The following is a 19,757-nucleotide window of genomic DNA, read 5'->3' as shown; positions in this document are numbered from 1 at the left end:
CAGGTTTTGGAATTGGATAACAAACTCCCCTGGAATGGAAATAACAACAACAACAACAATTGTGATCATTACAAATATTTATGTGGTGGTTGAAGGCTTGCAAAATGCTTTATAAAAGCACTTGGCATATATTACCTCTTTTGATTTGACCTTCAGCACACCCAGTTAGGTGCCCTCCCCACCTTACAGAGGAGGAGCTAGAAGAGGTTGTCACTCATTCAGGATCACCCAGCTAATTATTTAGGTCTAAAACAGGATTCAAACTCAATTCAGACTCTAAGTCAGGCATTTTATTCACTATGGCACCCCCCCCCCCTTCTAAAGTATTTGTTTTTTAAAGTTCTGGGTTATATTCAAGTTAATAATAGAAATCATAACTAACAATGACATAGAGAAAAAAAAGAAAGGAAGGAGGGAGAGAGAGAGAGAAAGAAAGAGAAAAAGAAAGAGAGAAGGAAGGAAAGAAAGAAAAGAACCAAAAAAAGAAAGAGAAGGAAGGAAAGAAAGAAAAGAACCAAAGAAGGAAAGAAAGAAGGAAGGAAGGAAAGAAAGAAAGAAAAAACCAAAGAAGGAAAGAAAGAAGGAAGGAAGGATTGGAAAGAAAGAAAGAAGGAAGGAAGGAAAGAAAGAAAGAAAAAACCAAAGAAGGAAAGAAAGAAAGAAGGAAGGAAGGAAAGAAAGAAAAGAACCAAAGAAGGAAAGAGAGAAAGAAGGAAGGAAAGAAAGAAAGAAAAGCAGAAAGAAGAGGAAAGAAGAAAGAAAGACAAAGGAAAGAAGAAGAGAAGAAGGAAAGAAAAGAACCAAAGAAGGAAAGAGAGAAAGAAGGAAGGAAGGAAAGAAAGAAAAGAACCAAAGAAAGAAAAGAAGGAAGGAAAGAAAGAAAGAAAAAACCAAAAAGGAAAGAAAGAAGGAAGGAAGAAAAGAAAGAAAGAAAGAAAAGAACTAAAGAAGGAAAGAGAGAAAGAAGGAAGGAAGGAAGGAAAGAAAAGAACCAAAGAAAGAAAGAAGGAAGGAAAGAAAGAAAGAAAAGAATCAAAGAAAGAAAAAACCAAAGAAGGAAAGAAAGAAAGAAAAGAACCAAAGAAGGAAAGAGAGAAAGAAGGAAGGAAGGAAAGAAAGAAAAGAACCAAAGAAAGAAAGAAGGAAGGAAGGAAAGAAAGAAAGAAAAAACCAAATAAGGAAAGAAAGAAGGAAGGAAGAAAAGAAAGAAAAGAACCAAAGAAAGAAAAAGAAGGAAAGAAAGAAAGAAGGAAGGAAGGAAAGAAAGAACCAAAGAAAAGAAAAGAAGGAAGAAAGAAAGAAAAAGAAAAGAAGAAAGAAAGAAAGAAAGAACCAGAAGAAAGAGAAAGAAGGAAAGAAAAGAAAAAAGGAAGAGAAAGAAAGAAAGAAGGAAGAAAGAAAGAAAAAAAAAGAACAAAGAAAGAAGGAAGGAAAGAAAAAGAACAAAGAAGGAAGAAAAAGAAAGAAAGAAAAGAACCAAAGAAAAAGGAAGGAAGGAAAAAAGAAAAAGAAAAGAAACAAAGAAAGAAAAAGAAGGAAAGAAAGAAAGAGAGAGAAAGAGAGAAAGAAAGGAAAGAAAGAAAGAGAGAGAAAGAAGGAAGGAAAGAATGAAGAAAGAAAGAGAAAGAAAAAGAAGGAAAGAATGAAGAAATAGAGAAAGAAAGAAAAGGAAGGAAAGAGAAAGAGAGAAAAAGAGAGGGAAAGAGAAAGAGAGAAAAGAGAGAGAAAGAAAAAGAAAGAGAGAAAGAGAGAGAAAGAAAGAAAAAGAAGGAAAGAGAATGAGAAGAAGAACAGAAAGAAAAGAGGAAAGAAAGAGCACAGAAGAGAGCCTGGAAAGGGAAGTGACCCCCATACGAGAAGAATAGATAGCCCGAAAGAGAAGAAAAGAGGAAAGAAGACCAGCGAAGCTAGAAAGGAAGGCTAGGAATTAGAGAGAAGAAGAGACAAGGCAGAGAGACAGTCCAGGTTGAACCGTGGAAGGAAGGAAATGGAGAGAGTAGCGAAGACAAAAGATAGAGAATTCTGTAGCTGAAACTGGAAGTCAAAATGACTCCGGAAAGCGCAAGAAAGGGGAAGAGAAAGAAAAAGGAGACAGGGGATGAGAGGACAGAACTGAGAGGCTTGAGAGAGCCAGACTGAGACCCTGAGTCCAGCTCCTGACCTCATTTTACCCGGGAAGGACCTTTGTCCCCAAGAGCGTGGGTCGAGCCGACCCAGTCTGAGCTCCGGGGTCCGATTGCCAAGGGCACATTTAGAGGCGGGGCCCACAGCGTAGCCGGTGGCCTGTCGCTGGACCAAGTTGAGGGTACAACAGCGAATTGTTGGGAGAATCCTGGCGCCCTCGCTCCAAGTCTGGCCCAATCCTGCCTGCTGCAGCCTGACATCACTGGGCCGCTCCTTCGGACTCCGGAGCCTGCGCGTTGCGGGTGAGAAGCAGCGGCCGGGCATGTGATCTGGCCGCTTCCTGACCAACTCCTTTTCGGGGGCTTTGACTGCCTGCGTTCCGGTGCGACTCGGAGCCCCGATTCCCGCCTGCCTGGCATGCATTCCAGCCCGGAACGGACCGCTTGCACTCCCGTGGGGGGGGGGGTTGGGGAGGAGCAGGACCCCCGACGTTCGGAGCTCCGGAGTCCCTCGGATTGCTAGAGAGAGGGCACCTTTAAGTTTTGAGGATGTGAGGAGTCAGCGTGTCCTGGGGGTTGGCACTTGGATAGGCAGGAAATACATGAAGTTGGGCGATTAAACAAACAAGCGTAGAGAATTGCTGGTTAATCTGAAATCTCTTGGCCCCGTGTGCGGCTCATTCTGGCTCTAATGCGCTGCCTGGCTGGCGCGCGACTTTCCCCCAGCCTCGGTCGTTTTACAGACGGGGAAACTGAGGGCCGAGAGCTAAAGTGACTTGCCCAGCATTCCCCAGAACCAGCCTCCCTTCATTTTCCCGGGGAGGGCCGGAGGTGACCTGGCCCCGCGCTCACCCGGAGCATCTCCGAAGCCCCCAGATCCCGTCCCTGTGCGGCCAAGGTCAGATGCCGCCCAGACGCACCGTGCACCGGCCGCACTCCCGTGGGGGTCGGCGGACGGAGGGATTCGAAGGCGAACGCTCGCGTCCCCGGCAGGACCGGCCGATTGCACCGCGGCTGCCCTAGGCGGGGCGGCACCTTCGAAGAGGCTGGCTTTTCCAGCCCAGGGGGAGGGGGGGGGGGGGGGAGAAGCGCGCCGGGGAATGCAAACTGCCCCCTGCGAGCAGGAGAGCTTGCGGAGCGGGGCGTGGCCTCCCGCGCTCCCCGGCCCGGCCGAAGGCCTATTTGCATGCCGCCTGACGCTGGCTGACGTCACGGACTCGCCCCGTATTTAAGCCGGCCGAGCTGCGCCCTCACCAGCTCTGGGCTGGCTAAGCGGGAGGGCGTGGTGTCGGAGCCGTCTCTGTGTGGTCACTCGCGTCCCAGCCGCCGCCGCCTCAGCCGCCCCCGCCCCCGCCCCGCTTTGCAGGACCCGCCGCCCCGAGGGCCCAGAAGGAGAGCCCCCGCCCTGCCGCCACCGCCCCCGAAAGCAGAGGCCGAAGCGCTTTTGCCATGAGCTCCGAAATGTGCCAGTTCCCCATGGAGGTGGCTGTCTACCAGCTGCATAACTTCTCCATCTCCTTCTTCTCGTCCCTCCTGGGGGGGGATGTGGTCTCTGTCAAGCTAGACAACAGGTAACCAGCCCCGCTGGCGCCCCGGGGAGCTGCAGCGCCGGCTCGGGGGCAGAACCATCGGGGTCACGGTCACGCTCGGGGTCAGGGTCAGCCAGTCGAGCTTGGAGCGGGGCCGGGGTGGGGGGGGGGGTGGAGGGCCCGGCTTGGGGCATTCGTGGGGTGCCTAAGGGGAAGGGGGCAGGTGGGAGGCGGGGATCCAGGGCCAGACGGAACGCCCGGGGGCGCTGTTTCAGCATCCCCAGGTGAGGGGTGGGGGACGGGTTTCACTGCGGGGCGGCTTTGTGATGGGCTCTTTCACTTTATGTCTCCCTCAGTGCCTCCGGAGCTACAGTCGTGGCCATAGACAACAAGATCGAGCAGGCCATGGTGAGTCCCGGTGCGCCCTGCATGGCACTTCCCCTCCCCACCTTCTCCCCTGCACCCTCCCTCCTCCCCGTCCGCACCACCCCTCCCCCAGTTTTGCTGAGACCACTGAGGTTGAAGCGGGTCTCCGAGGCGGCTCGTGGCCGGTCCCTGGGACGGGTCCAAGAGTAGGAGGGGGGCCTCCGGGGGACCCGCTTGGGTGCTCTCCAGAGCTACCTGGCCGGGACCTCGTGGGCCGGGGTAGGGCCGGCCTCGGCGCCCCCCTCCGGGGGAGATCCCCCCCGACATCGGGGGCTCGCCTTTGTCTCAGGGCTACGTTAACAAAGTGTGGAGCCCGCTGCAGTCCCACTGCAGAGAAACCGGCTCCCGGGCGCGAAGCGAGCGAACTCCTGAAGAACGAACGCGGCTCGGAGCTGGGCTCGGGGCCGCTGGGCGCGGACTGGGCTTCGTGCTCCCACACGCACTCCCCGGGAATCGGGGGGCCCGGACTCCCCCGGGACACACGGGGACCGTTTTCTGGACTTGGCAGCCCAGTGGCTGCATCGGACGCCCCGAGTTCGGGGGGGGGGGTGCACACAGCCCGCCTCCTATCACAAAGGATGCGGGAGATGAGGTCCGACTGCAGTACAGCTGCATATTTAATGTCCTGGCTGACAGAGATGTAGGTGAGGATCAAAATAGCCAGGCCATTATTGCAGCGTACGGGGAAAGCAGGAAGGAACCCGAGCTCGGCCCTCATTTGGGCGCACCCCCCCCCCCAACCTCCATAGAATATAACCTTGTGGAGGGCAGGGACCATTTCATTTTCCTCTCAAAATCTCCAGTCCCAGCCCACGCTCAAAGGCCACAGTGCAAACACAAAGGTGTCCAAAAGAAACCCTGTCACCCGGGTCCTGCCTCCTGGCAGCCCTCCCTCATTAGAAGCCTTGTAAAATTGGGGGGCAGATTGGATACAGGGGGTATTGCTTCTGGATCTCCTTGCCCAGTGCCCCAAAGGCCCCCCCTTGCCATACTGGCAAAAAAGCCAGCTGAGAAAGTAAGCACGCCTCAGGCCAGCTTCTCCACTTGTCTGCCATCAGTGGCATGGCTCAGTAGTGAAGTGTTCCCTTTGGGTTTGGCTTTTGTCTACACAGGACCTAGTGAAAAATCACCTGATGTACGCGGTTCGTGAGGAAGTGGAGATCCTGAAAGAACAGATCAAGGAGTTGGTGGAGAAGAATTCCCAGCTGGAGCGGGAGAACAGCCTTCTCAAAACCCTGGCCAGCCCCGAACAACTGGAGAAATTTGAATCCCAGCTGAGCTCTGATGAGCAGACCACCCCTGCTGCCACCAATTCACCTGAGCAGGGTGCAGGCTCTGCTGTGTAAGTGGCTCTGTCCTGGGGGTGGGCAGAGCCACTGAACTTTTTTCTACCTAGCTCCTTAAGAATATGATTTTTTTTCATCCCCAAGTATCATCTCACGTGGAGAATTGCCCAGCTGGCTTCAGCTGGGGCTGAGATGTTCAAAGGGCACCCTCATGGGCCCGCCCTAAGCGTTTGACCTCTGAAGAAAGAGCTCTTTTTTGGAAGTTGAGTTACATAAGGAGATGATACCCTAGCTCACACCCACCGGCCCTGGGACAACCAAGGCAAGTGCCTTGGCCGTTCCTGAAAGCAGATCGGGGCTGTATGCATTGTTGTTGTGGTTCTTTTTCTCTCTTTCTTTATTTTTTTTTAACATAACCTGTTAAAAAAAAAAAAACGTGGAAACCAGCAGCAGTTAAGACAGGGTCAGACTTCGAATGGCCCCGGCGGTTTTCTTAGCGAGTTCTGCTTTTTTTGCTCTGTGCCAGCAGACAGCGCTCACTTTTTGACACCCATTCTGATATCTTGAAAGAGTGGATCTTTACTTGTTGAAATGTAGAATGATATTTCAATAAAGTTTTCTAAATAGAAAATTGGACTTCTTTTAATTTGAAAAAAAAAAAAAAAACCAGAGGGTTATGAGCTGGGGAAGGGAGTGGTTGGGAGGGTGGAGGGAAAGGGAATAGATCCAAGGGAGGTCCAGTATTAGGACCTTCCTGGCTTCTTTGGCCTTTCATACTCCACTTCGAAGTCAGGGGATTGGGGAGGGGGGAGCAGGTAAGGAGGAAAGTTTCTCACTGAAATGGGAGAGAAAGTTTTGAATTCACTTCTACCTGGGCCCCCAGATTAACCTGTACAGGTTTCTAAGGGGCTTATGGGGGAGTCGTCAGACCAACTCTTGCAGAGGCTGCCTGATGTAGTCCTCAAACTCAGCTAATGCCTTCATGCCCAGTCTCCTACATGGCCCTTCCTATTTTCAAAGCAGCTCAGGGAATTCTGGCTGGGGCAGGAGGCGGGGGGTGGGGGGGTGGGTGACTGGGAGAATTTCCCACTTGGATGTTCCTGACCCAAACCTCAACACCCAATGTCCTCGGAGCAGCTCAAACGGCCAAGCCGACCCCTCTTCTTCCCTGAATCCTGAACCTTTGGACGACCACGAAGCCACTCTTTCCCTGCCCTTTCCCACCACCAAAAGTCACCCTGCAGGGACACTTCATGTTCCCCTGAATGTTCATCCCCGACACCAGCTGGTTCATCCAGGTCCTAGCCAATCCAATGCCACATTTCCACTTTCCATATTCTACTTGATCCTAATGTGTTCTGGGCCAGAACTCCGAACTTGAAACAAAGGATTCTTACCAGATACTAAGTCAAATGTCGGCATCTTAAAGAAGAATATCACACTAATGTCCCATGGATCCATTTTCTGCCCTCGACCCAAAGACCTCAGCCATCACTTCATAGCTTGCTGGGGCAAATACAAACTTCAGGCCTGAGTATTTTAAGTCAGAAGCATTTGCAAGCCCTCTCCATCTTTGCCATATAAGCCACCCCCCTTCCAGTTGAGCTGAATTGATTGCCTGAGTATTTCTAGTAAGCTTTTTCGTGACAGGTGGCTAGAAACGGGAGAATTGGAGTCAGGATCCAAACTGAAATTCCAACTCCGACACCACTGTGAGACGACCTTGGCCAAGCCTCCCCCCACCCATCTTTCTGAGCCTCAGGTTTTTCAGCTATAAAAGAAAACAGTGTCAGACGAGGGGCCTCCCCAAGCCTGAATCTCTGACCCTATGATCTCATGTTCCCTCTGCTTCCCACACCCTGTTTCTGGTGTAAGGACAAATGACAAAAATTCAGAAGGAAAAAAAACAAACCCCGTAGCCCGGAGCCATTTATGTTCAGTAAGTTTTTCTGTATGGGAAGTGGAATCGAATTTGTCCCATTGTGAAGCCGGGGCTAAGTAAAAAAGAATATCTTCGTTTCTTAGGCAACCCTAGTTAAACAGAGACAAACAGGACAGCGCTTGTGGTCGTAGCGGTTAGTCAATCCGATAAGAGGAACTGTTTGTTTAGATTCGTTTAGTCACATACGTGAAGGAGAGCTGCAAAGGGAGGGAGGCTGGGAGAAGATGTGCAGAAGCCCCCCGCGGTGGGCCTTCGGAGGTTCAAGCAACAGAAACAGCGCCTTGTGTGCTCCTGGGACTCGGTTTTTCCAAGCACTTTCAAGTTACAAGTTACAAACTCTTGCTTGTGCAAACACACACAAGGTCCCTGCCCTCTGGAAGCTTAATTTGGAGTCAAGGGAAACTGGAAGGGGTCTCTGAGATCATTTGATTTAAGGGGTAACAAGGACAGATGAGCATTCCTCATTTGACAGATGAGGGAAGTCCCAGAAAACTCTTTGCCCAAAGCATCTGAGGCATCCCTGCTGCTTGCTGGCTGTGTAAAATTGGGGAAATCCCTTCCCTTCCCTGGTCTTGGTTTCCTCCTTTGTAAAAATGAGGCAGTGGAACTAGATGATCTCAAAGTTCCCTCTAGCTCCAGAACTAGAATCCTGACTGTAGAGAGAGCCCCTGGGAAGGTTCAGAAAACAGACCGAAGAGATGGGTAGGTAAAGAGGTAGGCAGGTTGTAGGTAAGGCTACAACGAAGTCCTTAAGAAAGAGGGGTGAACGGAGACAGCCCTTTGAAACCCAGATATTTAAACCACCATCTGCCCCTTCCTCTAGAAATTTTAGAAGGACTTCTGGATAATCTTTCCAGTACTGAGTGGGTCATAAGGTTATTGACCTAGATCTGGAAGGGCTCTTGGAAGCCAGCTAGTCCAAGTCTCATTTTACAGAGAAGAAAACAGTCCCAGAAGGTTACCCAGGAAAAGTTGGCGATTTTGTAACTCCCCAGATCTTCTAAATGTGGCCAGAAATGCTTAGGGAATGCCTGGTGATCACCTTGGCTACAATACAGGAGCTTTGATAAGGAATAAGGAACACTGATCTTGGAGTCATGGGTGGGAAGGCAGAGAAGGGCCAGAGCAGTAGATGAATGCCCTGGGATGGCAGGTCACAGAGTCGAGGTTTGATCAAATGGATGTGACAACAAGTGCTCGAACCAAGAATAAGTTCTCGAGCACAAAATAAGTATGACACACAAGGTATTTATGAACGATCCTTTCGTGACTGAACCTAAGTGCCTGATTTTACATTTACATGTCATCTTATTAATATATTAATTATTTTAGGAATTGAGATTCAACAATGAAGTCAAATACTCTGTGTCCTTCTAACTTGGGGAGGCAGAAAGAGGGGAGGACAGATTGCAAACAGAGCAGTGAACATATAATAAGTACAAAGTAGTTTTAATAGGCAGACAAAGCTTTCAACTAGAAAAATCAGGAAAGGCTTCATGTAAAAGGGAGTCCCTGAACTGGATTTTGAAGGAAACTTGGATCTCAATTTTGTCACTTAGTCATACCAGCTCGGTCACATTCCCAAGCTGAATGACACAAAACATAGCTTTCCAAACTTAGTTCAACTTATCCCAACTCATCTACCCTCTCTTCCGGCTTTTGTTCTCCCATCCTCCCTTCCACTGCTTAAAACCCCTAGCTCCAGAGGCCTTTTTTGATGTTTCTTCCCCCTCTCTTTCCACCTCCAGGACTCTTGAACCTGAATGTCCTTTGCCTATTTTTCATAGGCTCAAAGAACCACAGATTTATTTTAATTAAATGTGATTTCTTTCAATTAACCAAAGTCCACCTCTCTCTCTCTCTCTCTCTCTCTCTCTCTCTCTCTCTCCTCTGCCCCCCAAGTGAAAAACAAAAGAAAACAAAGTCCTTGTAACAAATGCATATAGTCAAGCAAAATTAATTCCTTCATTAGCCATGTCCAAAAAAACCTCAATCTGTCCTGAGTACAGACTAATTAAAAAACCAACAACAAATAAGCACTCCATAAGAGAGCTTCCATTAAATTGAAACTTTGTTATGTACCTCCTACATGAAGAGAATTGTGGGAGATTATAAGTCTAAACTGTTGCTTGCCCTCATGGAGTTTACAATCTTGAAAGGGGTTAACCCAGAGACCAGGTAAAATCAAAACATATTCCCTGAATCTCCGATGTGGAAAAGCCAGAAGAGGCTCTCTAATTCAACCACTTGAGCATCCTGAACAGCCTTTGCTTAATGATGTCCAGGAAGGAGACCCCCCACTGTCTCCAAATGCTCTACATTTAGGGCCTCTCTAATGGGTAGGAAGTGTTTCCATGTAGCAGATCTAAATTTGCTTCTTTGTAACCTCTATCTGTGTCCCTAGTTCTGTCCTGTGGAGAGAGGAGCAACAAGTCCCCTCCATCCTCTATGCTTAGAGGCGTAGGTGAAGTCCAGGGTGGGACAAGGAAGACTTCTTGGAGTAGATAAGTTTGATATGAGCTTTAAAGGATTAGTAAGGATTCATCCATCAGAACAAATGGGCAATAGAGTAAGCAAAGGCAGGACTCTGGGGCAGAGCCTTCCATTTTAGCTGAAGCCCAAACTGAGGTGTGTAAAGGGGAGTAACATGGAGATAAGGAGGAGGCAGCTAGGTGGATAGGACGCAGAGCCTGGAGGAAGGAGGATCTAAGTTCCAAACTGGCCTCAAATTTGTGTGTCCCTGAGCAAATCACTTAACTGTGTCTGCCTCAGTTTCTTCATCTATAAAATGAGCTGGAGAAGGAAATGGAAAACCACGCCAGTATCTTTACAGAGAAAAGCCCAATTGGGGTCAAAGAAGAATTAGAAACAAATTAAAATAAAAATGACCGAACAACAATATGGTGATAAGATTAAAAGGTAAGGAAATTCCCTGCGTCTTCGAAGGGCTTGAATGCCAAATATGGGAGTTAGCACTTTACTCGGCAAGCACTAGGGAGCTAGTGAAGATTTTTAGAGCAGAGTGACGCCATCAGATCTCTGCCTAAAGAAGATTATTCTGGTAATGGTGTGAAAAACAGATTGAAAAGGAAAAAGACTGGAGCTGGAAAGACCAGTTAGGGGACTCTTGCAATACCTTCTACGTAAGGAATACCAAGGATTTACACGAGGATTGTAGCGGTGGAACTGGAGAACAGGGCACAGATGTAGGAGGTGCGATCTACCAGAGTTGTTCACTGATTGGATAAAAGAAGTTAAGGCAAAAACAAAACCCAAGCTAGCCCTAGGGTTAGAAGGCAGGCTTTGGCTCCCTCCGCGTCGACATCAGTCATTCAGCCCCAGTTCTCTATCTAACTAACTCCATTAGCAGCTAGTCCCTATTGCAGGGCCCCCCAAACCCACCCCACCCCATCTTGTCCAAAAGGACATCATGAAAGACTTTCTCATGTAGTTCATTGAATCCTAGTACTGAAAACTGTGACTTGGGCCTGGGGAGGTGGGGAGGGAGAAGAGTTGTTGGAGATTGAAGAATTAAATTTAAAAGAGTCTATTCCCCCCCCCCCCCAATCTGAGGTATTCAGACTCTGGTTGGTTGTTTTTTTGTTTTGTTTTGTTTTGTTTTTGTTTTTGTTTTGTCATATTTTCTTTTGTTTTCTTTTGTTTTTTGTTTGTTTTTCGGAGAACCCCTGATCAATTAATTTGATGGGATTGCAAAACATGGGAAAAGTACTTTCCATGAAGAAAAATGCCCCCTAGTCTCTCGCTAAGAGGACACTGTGACTGTGACCTTGATCTCCCCTAATTGGTCCCTAGTGACTGAGGCTACCTCTGACATGACCGATAGTTGACAGCTGGAAGGTTGAATTCTTCTTGGATTACTGGCTTTTCCCCAGTGAGCCAGAAGAGTGAGCTATGAATTTGTTAGGTCCCTTCTTTTCCTTTTAGGGAAGCAGACTTTAGACAAGGCATTCTACCTCTCTATCCCTCAGCCTCCTCAACTGTAAAATGAGGAAACTGGACTAGCTGGACTGTTCTTAGGTTCCATCCAGCTCTAGATCTAGGATCCAATGTGTGTGAATTTGGTCAAGTCATTTCCTGGGCCTGTTTTCTCCTATAAAATGAGAGGGTTGTACTAGAGGGCCTTCCGAGGTCCTTTCTAGCTTTATGACTTTCTTTATATATTGGACTTCCAGAATAAAGGACAGAGGGAGAGAGGTTTTCCCCCTATCCTTGCCCCTTGCAGGGGTGTATGGGTGTTCAAGGACTAGCCCCTCTGGTGTGGAAACTTCCTGAGCCTCTTTCTACCTGCCGCCCAACTTTCGCCTGAGACTCCAGGAAGCTGCAGCAAGTGCAGTGACCGCAGCCTGGTAAAAGTGATGGGCTACACCTGGTTGAGGATAACTGACAGGCTTCCAACCCGTCAGTGAGTTAGGAGGAATTTTTCCTGTTAGGAGTGGAATTCCTGGTGTTACTTCGGGCACTTAGAAGTGGAAGGAAGCAAGGCCTCTACCCGGAGCACCTCCCTCCTTCTCCTGCCGGATGCATGAGACCAATCTATTTCAATCGCCATGTGGTGGAACGGTGAGCACTTAGAGCCCTACCAGCCACAGGAGATGCCAAAGTCATCCATTGCATCCTGGGTTGTCTCAGTCATCCTGACTTTTGTTTTGATGCTGGATTTCACTGATTCTCGAAGGGAGAGGCCGATAACTTGGCTCAACTCTGCATAACTATTGCAGTTAGTTCTGCCATGGCCTAATTGATGGGCCCCCCAGACTTCTTTAAACAGAAACTTTACAGAGTTCTAGGACTCGGATCTGGCCCCTTAGCTTCTTGCAGCCTGTTTTCTCATCTGTAAAATGAGGATCTTGAAAGCACCTACTTCCAGGAGTTGTCAAAGTTCAAATGAGGTATCTATACAGCACTTTGCAAACCTTCTAACCCTACTGTATAAATGCAAGCTATGATTAGGAAAATGCTAGGTAATGCTAGCTACTACTGGAAGTTGTTATTAGTGTTACTTCATTGTGTAAATGTTAGATATTAGATTAAGAATGATAGTAATCATTCTTAACAATAATTATGAGTGTTGCTATTATTAATAACATTGTTGCTATTATTCTTTCCCAAAGCACTATTATGGCTATTATTGATAACATTATTGCTCTTATTGTTTTCCAAAGTACTATTATGGTTATTATTGATAACATTATTGCTATTATTGTTTTCCAAAGTACTATTATGGTTACTATTGATAACATTATTGCTATTATTGTTTTCCAAAGTAGTATTATGGTTACTATTGATAACATTATTGCTATTATTGTTTTCCAAAGTACTATTATGGCTATTATTGATAACATTATTGCTATTATTGTTTCCAAAGTACTATTATGGCTATTATTGATAACATTATTGCTATTTTTAGTTTCTAAAGAACTATTATGGCTATTATTGATAACATTATTGCTATTATCGTTTTCCAAAGTACTATTATGGTTACTATTGATAACATTATTGCTATTATCGTTTTCCAAAGTACTATTATGGTTACTATTGATAACATTATTGCTATTATTGTTTTCCAAAGTACTATTATGGCTATTTTTGATAACATTATTGCTATTATTGTTTTCCAAAGTACTATTATGGCTATTATTGATAACATTATTGCTATTATTGTTTCCAAAGTACTATTATGGCTATTATTGATAACATTATTGCTATTTTTAGTTTCTAAAGAACTATTATGGCTATTATTGATAACATTATTGCTATTATTGTTTTCCAAAGTACTATTATGGTTACTATTGATAACATTATTGCTATTATTGTTTTCCAAAGTACTATTATGGTTACTATTGATAACATTATTGCTATTATTGTTTTCCAAAGTACTATTATGGCTATTATTGATAACATTATTGCTATTATTGTTTCCAAAGTACTATTATGGCTATTATTGATAACATTATTGCTATTTTTAGTTTCTAAAGAACTATTATGGTTATTATTGATAACATTATTGCTATTTTTAGTTTCTAAAGAACTATTATGGCTATTATTGATAACATTATTGCTATTATTGTTTTCCAAAGTACTATTATGGTTATTATTGATAACATTATTGCTATTATTGTTTTCCAAAGTACTATTATGGCTATTTTTGATAACATTATTGCTATTATTGTTTTCCAAAGTACTATTATGGTTACTATTGATAACATTATTGCTATTATTGTTTTCCAAAGTACTATTATGGTTATTATTGATAACATTGTTGCTATTTTTAGTTTCTAAAGAACTATTATGGCTATTATTGATAACATTATTGCTATTTTTAGTTTCTAAAGAACTATTATGGCTATTATTGATAACATTATTGCTATTTTTAGTTTCTAAAGCACTATTATGGTTATTATTGATAACATTATTGCTATTTTTAGTTTCTAAAGAACTATTATGGCTATTATTGATAACATTATTGCTATTATTGTTTCCAAAGTACTATTATGGCTATTATTGATAACATTATTGCTATTTTTAGTTTCTAAAGCACTATTATGGTTATTATAGATAACATTATTGCTATTTTTAGTTTCTAAAGAACTATTATGGCTATTATTGATAACATTATTGCTATTATTGTTTTCCAAAGTACTATTATGGTTATTATTGATAACATTATTGCTATTTTTAGTTTCCAAAGTACTATTATGGCTATTATTGATAACATTATTGCTATTATTGTTTTCCAAAGTACTATTATGGTTATTATTGATAACATTATTGCTATTTTTAGTTTCCAAAGCACTATTATGGCTATTATTGATAAAATTATTGCTGTTTTTGTTTTCCAAAGCACCATTATAGCTATTATTGATAACACTATTGCTGTTATTGTTTTCCAAAGCACTATTATGGCTATTATTGATAACACTATTTCTATTTTTAGTTTCCAATGTACTATTATTGCTATTATTGATAACATTCTTTGTAACAATGGGTTTGTAACAATTTTAACAGATTTGTAACAGTGGCTATCATCATAATATAGTGATAAGAGCTAGCATCTTGATAATAACAATAACTTCTCAAATTTGGAGGATTGGGAGAAAGATGTTAATTAGCAGGAGTTTATCTGACATCTGCCTTAAGAATAGGAATATTATAATTATCGTCATTATTAAAATGCTGAATAAATGCTATTATCAATATGTATTTATAATAGTTAGCATTTACATAATGCTCATAATAATAATAGTATAGTTGCTTTATAATAGTATAAGGCAACCATCAGGAAAGGACACTTGGCTTTTGCCAGCTACCATCTTTCTCCCAATGCCAAGTGAGAGATTCCTAGTGCTTTAGTTAGGTAATTTTTTTTTTTAAAGCAATTTACCAGGGGGAGGCTAGTTCCTTTCAAACCTTTTGCTTGGAAACTCCAGATTTGATCCTTGTGACCCCCTATTCTGTTGTGTATAGAAGCCTCAGCCCCTTTGATGGTACCCCTTGATCTAAGATACTAAGAAGATTTTCAAGATGAATTCAAGTAGACATGGACCACGTCCCTGGACTGGGAGTTACCAAAAAATCAGCCCCCCCTCCAAGCCCCCAATTCCCACCCCCTCTCCCCCACCTCCCTCCTCCCAAGGCTGGAGATGAGTTGAGGGGAAACAAGCACCCAAAGCAAAATCCTTTCCCTCCCCGGGCCTGTGGGTAGGAGGAACTTTGGAAAAGTTTCTCTGCTGACCCCTCCGCTGGATCCTCTCTTCAATTCAGCTAAGATTAGCGGAGCCAATAGCCCTTGAAACTCCACCCCCTAAATGCTGAACATTCTGTTTTTGCCCTTAGGAAAAAACAGTAAATAAATGCTTTTGTTTCCTCTTTCCCTCCCCCACGGGGAAGCCAGCTGAATTGGGGCCTTCAGCTAACTTTGTGGTTTTGATGGGCTGAACACCAAGCTTCGAATTTTTGTCCCAGACACATGCTGGGGCTCAGCCAGTGTTCTCCTGGGTGACAGGCAGGGGAAGAAGCTGCTGCCTTTTAAAGCCCTGGATGCGAGGCTTGTTTGGCCACAGGCTTCTAGGCAAAACATCCCGCTTATTTGGGGTTCCCCCGCTGGAAGGGACGGGGGAAATGCTATCTAACAAATATTACCCAATGTTCCCTTAAGAGCCAGACCGTGTGGCCCAGTAAATGGTGCTGGGCTTGCAGGTGGGGAGCCCTGGGACAGTCGCCTCATCTGCTGTGGGCAATTTCCTAGGGTTCAAGTAAAAAGATGGGGATGTTGGTCAGCCATTCGCCTTGGTGGAGGGGCTTCCTGTACTGGGGTCCATAAAATCATAGTCAAATAATAGGGATGCTGAGAAATACAAGAACACAAACCCTGTGTTTACACAAGTAAATCCAAGTCAGTTTGAGGGAGAGACCCCTATCAGATCAGCTTTAGTGCCCAATGAGACTTCAGAGGTCATTTAGCTTACCTCCTTCCACCCTATTTCACAGACTAGGAAGCTGAGGCCCAGAGAAGTTAAACAGCTTGGGCAAGTTGACACAAGTAGTAAGAACTCTCCTGGGAACCCCAGGCCCCCAACTGCATGCCAATTAAGCACTCTCTCATCTCCTCCTTTGGTTGAACAGAGGGCACAGGGACACCTTCAGCATAGCAGTATGTGGAGTCAATTAATTGCAAGGGCTCTCCTCCCTCCTCCTCCCCTTCTCCTTCCCCCCTCCACCCACTAATTCTTTGGCTCATTATGCCTTCACCCAAAGTGTACTCTGGGAAAATCTCTGAATACAGGATCGGAGTAAAAGGGTGCTGTAAGTACATTAAATTCAAGATGGCCTTTATCATACCCCATAAGAAATGCATAAATACAAAACACTAACAGGAGGCTTGTATGTATATAATGCTGAAAATACACAGAGACTCACAATTGCCCCTAAACTATAGGAACCATTTTCTTCTCCCCAAAATTAGTTTGATGTCCTACTTGTCTAGGACATTGTCTAGGATTGTCTAGGACAATCTTTGATGTCCTAGATAAAGCACTGGACTTGTTAGGAAGAAGAGATGGGTTCAAATCCCATCTTAGACACTTACTAAAGTTGTGTGACCCTGGGTAAGTAATAATTGCTCTTCCAATCTCAGTTCTATTCTGTAAAATGAGGGAGAGGGCTAGATTAGATGGCCCCTGAGGGCTTTCCTAGCTCTAGTTCTCAGATTCTACAACTGACTTTAGACCAGACTCTTCATTATTCATCATTCATCATTCATCATTCATCATTCATTAGAGTCTCTCAATTACCAAGGTTGGGTCAGATGGTCTCTTCAGCTTTAAATGGATGATACCATGATCTTCTCTCTGGTGATTTGCACTTCCCCTCGGAGATCAAAGCCTTCATCCCTATAACATCACCCTGTGATTGAGATTCCCTTCAGAAATACACTGGAGTTGTTAGACAACGTCTGGATGCTTCTAGCAAAAAGCCACCATCTTTAAAACTCGGGGCGATGGTAGAAAGTAAACCTGAGTACCTTTCTCTCCCAAATGTCTTTAGTCCCTTGTTGCTCCACCAGCCTTGCAGGCTATAGTCAGGATCTTTTTCTCCTGCTGCCTAGAAATTCCCTTTCTGATAAAATGCCCATCTATCTAAACTCTTGAACTTGAGGCAACCCTCGGGGCAGGTTCTATATAGGGAAATCCTTTCTCTTGCTAGAAAGCTAGAAGCCTGGGAAATCCTTTCCATAGCTGCCATGTGGTTGAGAGTGTGTTTGGTACTCCACCACTGGCCCAGCTCTTGCTGTCTCTTTGATGCCATCTCTGGGGCACTTGCCCATGGGATTCCCTGCTCCATAATCAATCAGTCAATAAGTATTTATTAAGTGCTTGTGTTACTGCAGACCCTGTGCTAAGTGCTGAGGGTACAGAGAAAGGCGAAAGACAGTCCCTGGCCTCAAGGAGTTGTCATGTTATTCAAAAAAAGCCTGTGCCTGTCATGTGCCTTGCCCCAAGTGGCTCCCTGATTGCCAAAATCCCAGTCCAATCATAGCTCTGCTGAAAATATGAAAGCAGAGTGGAATGGGAAGGTTGTGAGTAGGTTCTCTTTAAAAGGCTGACGCAAAGGAGCGGTTCCTCCCCTAACTCCTGCTCTCCAGGAGAGGAACCCATCTTTAGGGCATCCCCAGTCACTAAGACTAAATAAGTCTTCTCAGTAGAGGAATAAATGGACTTTTCCTTAAAATAGTAGCATCTATCTAAAACCATCAGCAAGCATCATATGTAATGGGGATAAACTAAAACCATTCCCAATAAGATCAGGGGTGAAATAAGGTTGCCCACTATCACCATTCCTATTCAGTATTGTAGTAGAAATGCTAGCCTTCAGCAATAAGAGTTGAAAAAGAGATTAAAGGAATTAGAGCAGGTAATGAGGAAACCACATTATCTCTCTGCAGATGATATTATGGTATACTTAGAGAACCCCAGAGAATCAATTAAAAAGCTATTAGAAATAATCCGCAATGCTAGCAAAGCTACAGGATACAAAATAAACCCACATAAATCATCAGCATTCTTATATATCACTAACAAAATCCAACAGCAAGAGATACAAAGAGAAATTCCATTTAAAATAATTGTCGATAGTATAAAATATTTGAGAATCTATCTGCCAAGGGAAAGTCAGGAACTATATGAGCAAAAGTACAAAACGCTTTCCACCCAAATAAAGTCAGATCTAAACAATTGGAAAAATAGCAAGTGCTCTTGGATAGATTGAGAGAATATAAGATGACAATACTTCCTAAACTAATCTATTTATTTACTGCTATGCCAATCAGACTCCCAAGAAACTATCTTACTGAACTAGAAAAAAATCACAACAAAATTCATCTGGAAGAACAAAAGGTCAAGAATTTCAAAGGAATTAATGAAGAAAAAAAGCAAATGAAGGTGGCTTAGCGGTACCTGATCTAAAACTGTATTATAAAGCAGTAGTCATCAAAACCATTTGCTACTGCCTAAGAAATAGACTAGTTGATTAGTGGAATAGGTTGGGCTCACAGAACAAAATAGCCAATGATTATAATAATCTAGTATTTGACAAACAGAAAAGCCCCACCTTTTGGGATAAGAATTCACTATTTGACAAAAACTGCTGGGAAAACTGGAAACTAGTATGGAAGAAAGTAGGCATGGACCCACACCTAACACCATATACCAAGATAAGGTCAAAATGGGTTCATGATCTGGACATAAAGAATGATACTATAAACAAATTAGAAGAACATAGGATAATTTACCTCTCAGATTTGTGGAGGAGGAAGGAATTTGTGACTAAAGAAGAACTAGAGTTCATTATTGATCTTAAAACAGATAATTTTGACTATATTAAGTTTAAAAGTTTTTGTACAAACAAAACTAATGCAGACAAGATTAGAAGGGAAGCAATAAACTGGGAAAACATTTTTACATCCAAAGGATCTGATAAAGGCCTCATTTCTAAAATATATAGAGAATTGACTCAAATTTATAATAGTTTAAGCCATTCTGCAATTGATAAATGGTCAAAGGATATTGTATGGGACAGAGCTCTGAACTTGGCTCCTGCTGTGAAGTACCACACTCCTTAATTTCATCAGAATTGTACTTAACTCCTTTCTTGTCTAATTCTTCATCCTTTTCATCTAGTTTGTCAGTATCCTCCCCCTCCTGTACTTTCTTCTTTTTCCTTATTCTAATATTTATATAATTCCTTAAAGCCAGTTGTATTAAGTTGTATGTATAAAATGTTGCTTTGGAAATTGAATCAGTGCCGTTATCATTGTAGTACTCACATAGTTTCTCTCCTACTAAGTTCCACTTGTTTGGATCTAATCCTTTTTCCTTATAGAATCAAGGAGATGTGTATTGTAATGTTTCTAAAAGTTCAATGATCTGTTCCCAAGTTACAATCAAACTTTGGCTTTTAATGAGTTTAACTATGCTCTTGATGTAGTTTCCTTGAAGTGGAAAAGGCTCCTTTCTAAACATTTGTCCCATTTCAGCTTTAGCCTTTAACAAAGTTTCCTTCTTTTCTATTTTTGTACTTACCCTAATTTCTGGATCACAGATGTAGGTTCTTAGCCCCATGTTGGGCACCAAAATGTAGTGTTCTTATTTCCAAAATGTATTGTTCTTGTTGGTTTTCCTGGAGGTCTTGGAGCAGTCTTCCTTCCAGCAGATTAATCACCACAAGAATAGCCAGGTGTTAAAATCCAAAAATCTTTATTGTCTCCTTGACCTGGTGCTCAGCTAGCTTTCTAGTGGCCTTCAGGGGGGACTTGGTTTCAGTGGAGAAAATGCAGGAGGACAGGCCAGCCACCACAAGGCTGATGAAGATGGAAATGAATCTCTCTCTCTCTCCTTGGCTCCGAGAGCTTGAGCTCCTGCCTCCAATTCTCTTG

At 43.9% G+C, this 19,757-nt stretch overlaps 1 protein-coding gene across 1 annotated transcript in view; it reads left to right on the top strand.

The window, feature by feature from the left end:
• TSC22D3 (TSC22 domain family member 3) overlaps positions 1-5,995 on the top strand; it is an 86,443-nt gene extending 80,448 nt beyond the window's left edge. The window contains exons 2-3 of the mRNA XM_031944819.1: positions 4,009-4,060; positions 5,191-5,995. Coding sequence (XP_031800679.1) covers positions 4,009-4,060; positions 5,191-5,424 — 286 coding nt within the window. The 3' untranslated portion in view covers positions 5,425-5,995. The remainder of the gene's footprint in view (positions 1-4,008; positions 4,061-5,190) is intronic.
• The last annotated feature ends 13,762 nt before the right edge of the window (positions 5,996-19,757 follow it).

Source organism: Sarcophilus harrisii, chromosome X (genome assembly GCF_902635505.1).
Source record: "Sarcophilus harrisii chromosome X, mSarHar1.11, whole genome shotgun sequence".
Taxonomy (NCBI): Eukaryota; Metazoa; Chordata; class Mammalia; order Dasyuromorphia; family Dasyuridae; genus Sarcophilus; species Sarcophilus harrisii.
Note: the sequence above shows the minus strand (reverse complement) of the source record. Positions and strands in the feature narration are given on the sequence as shown.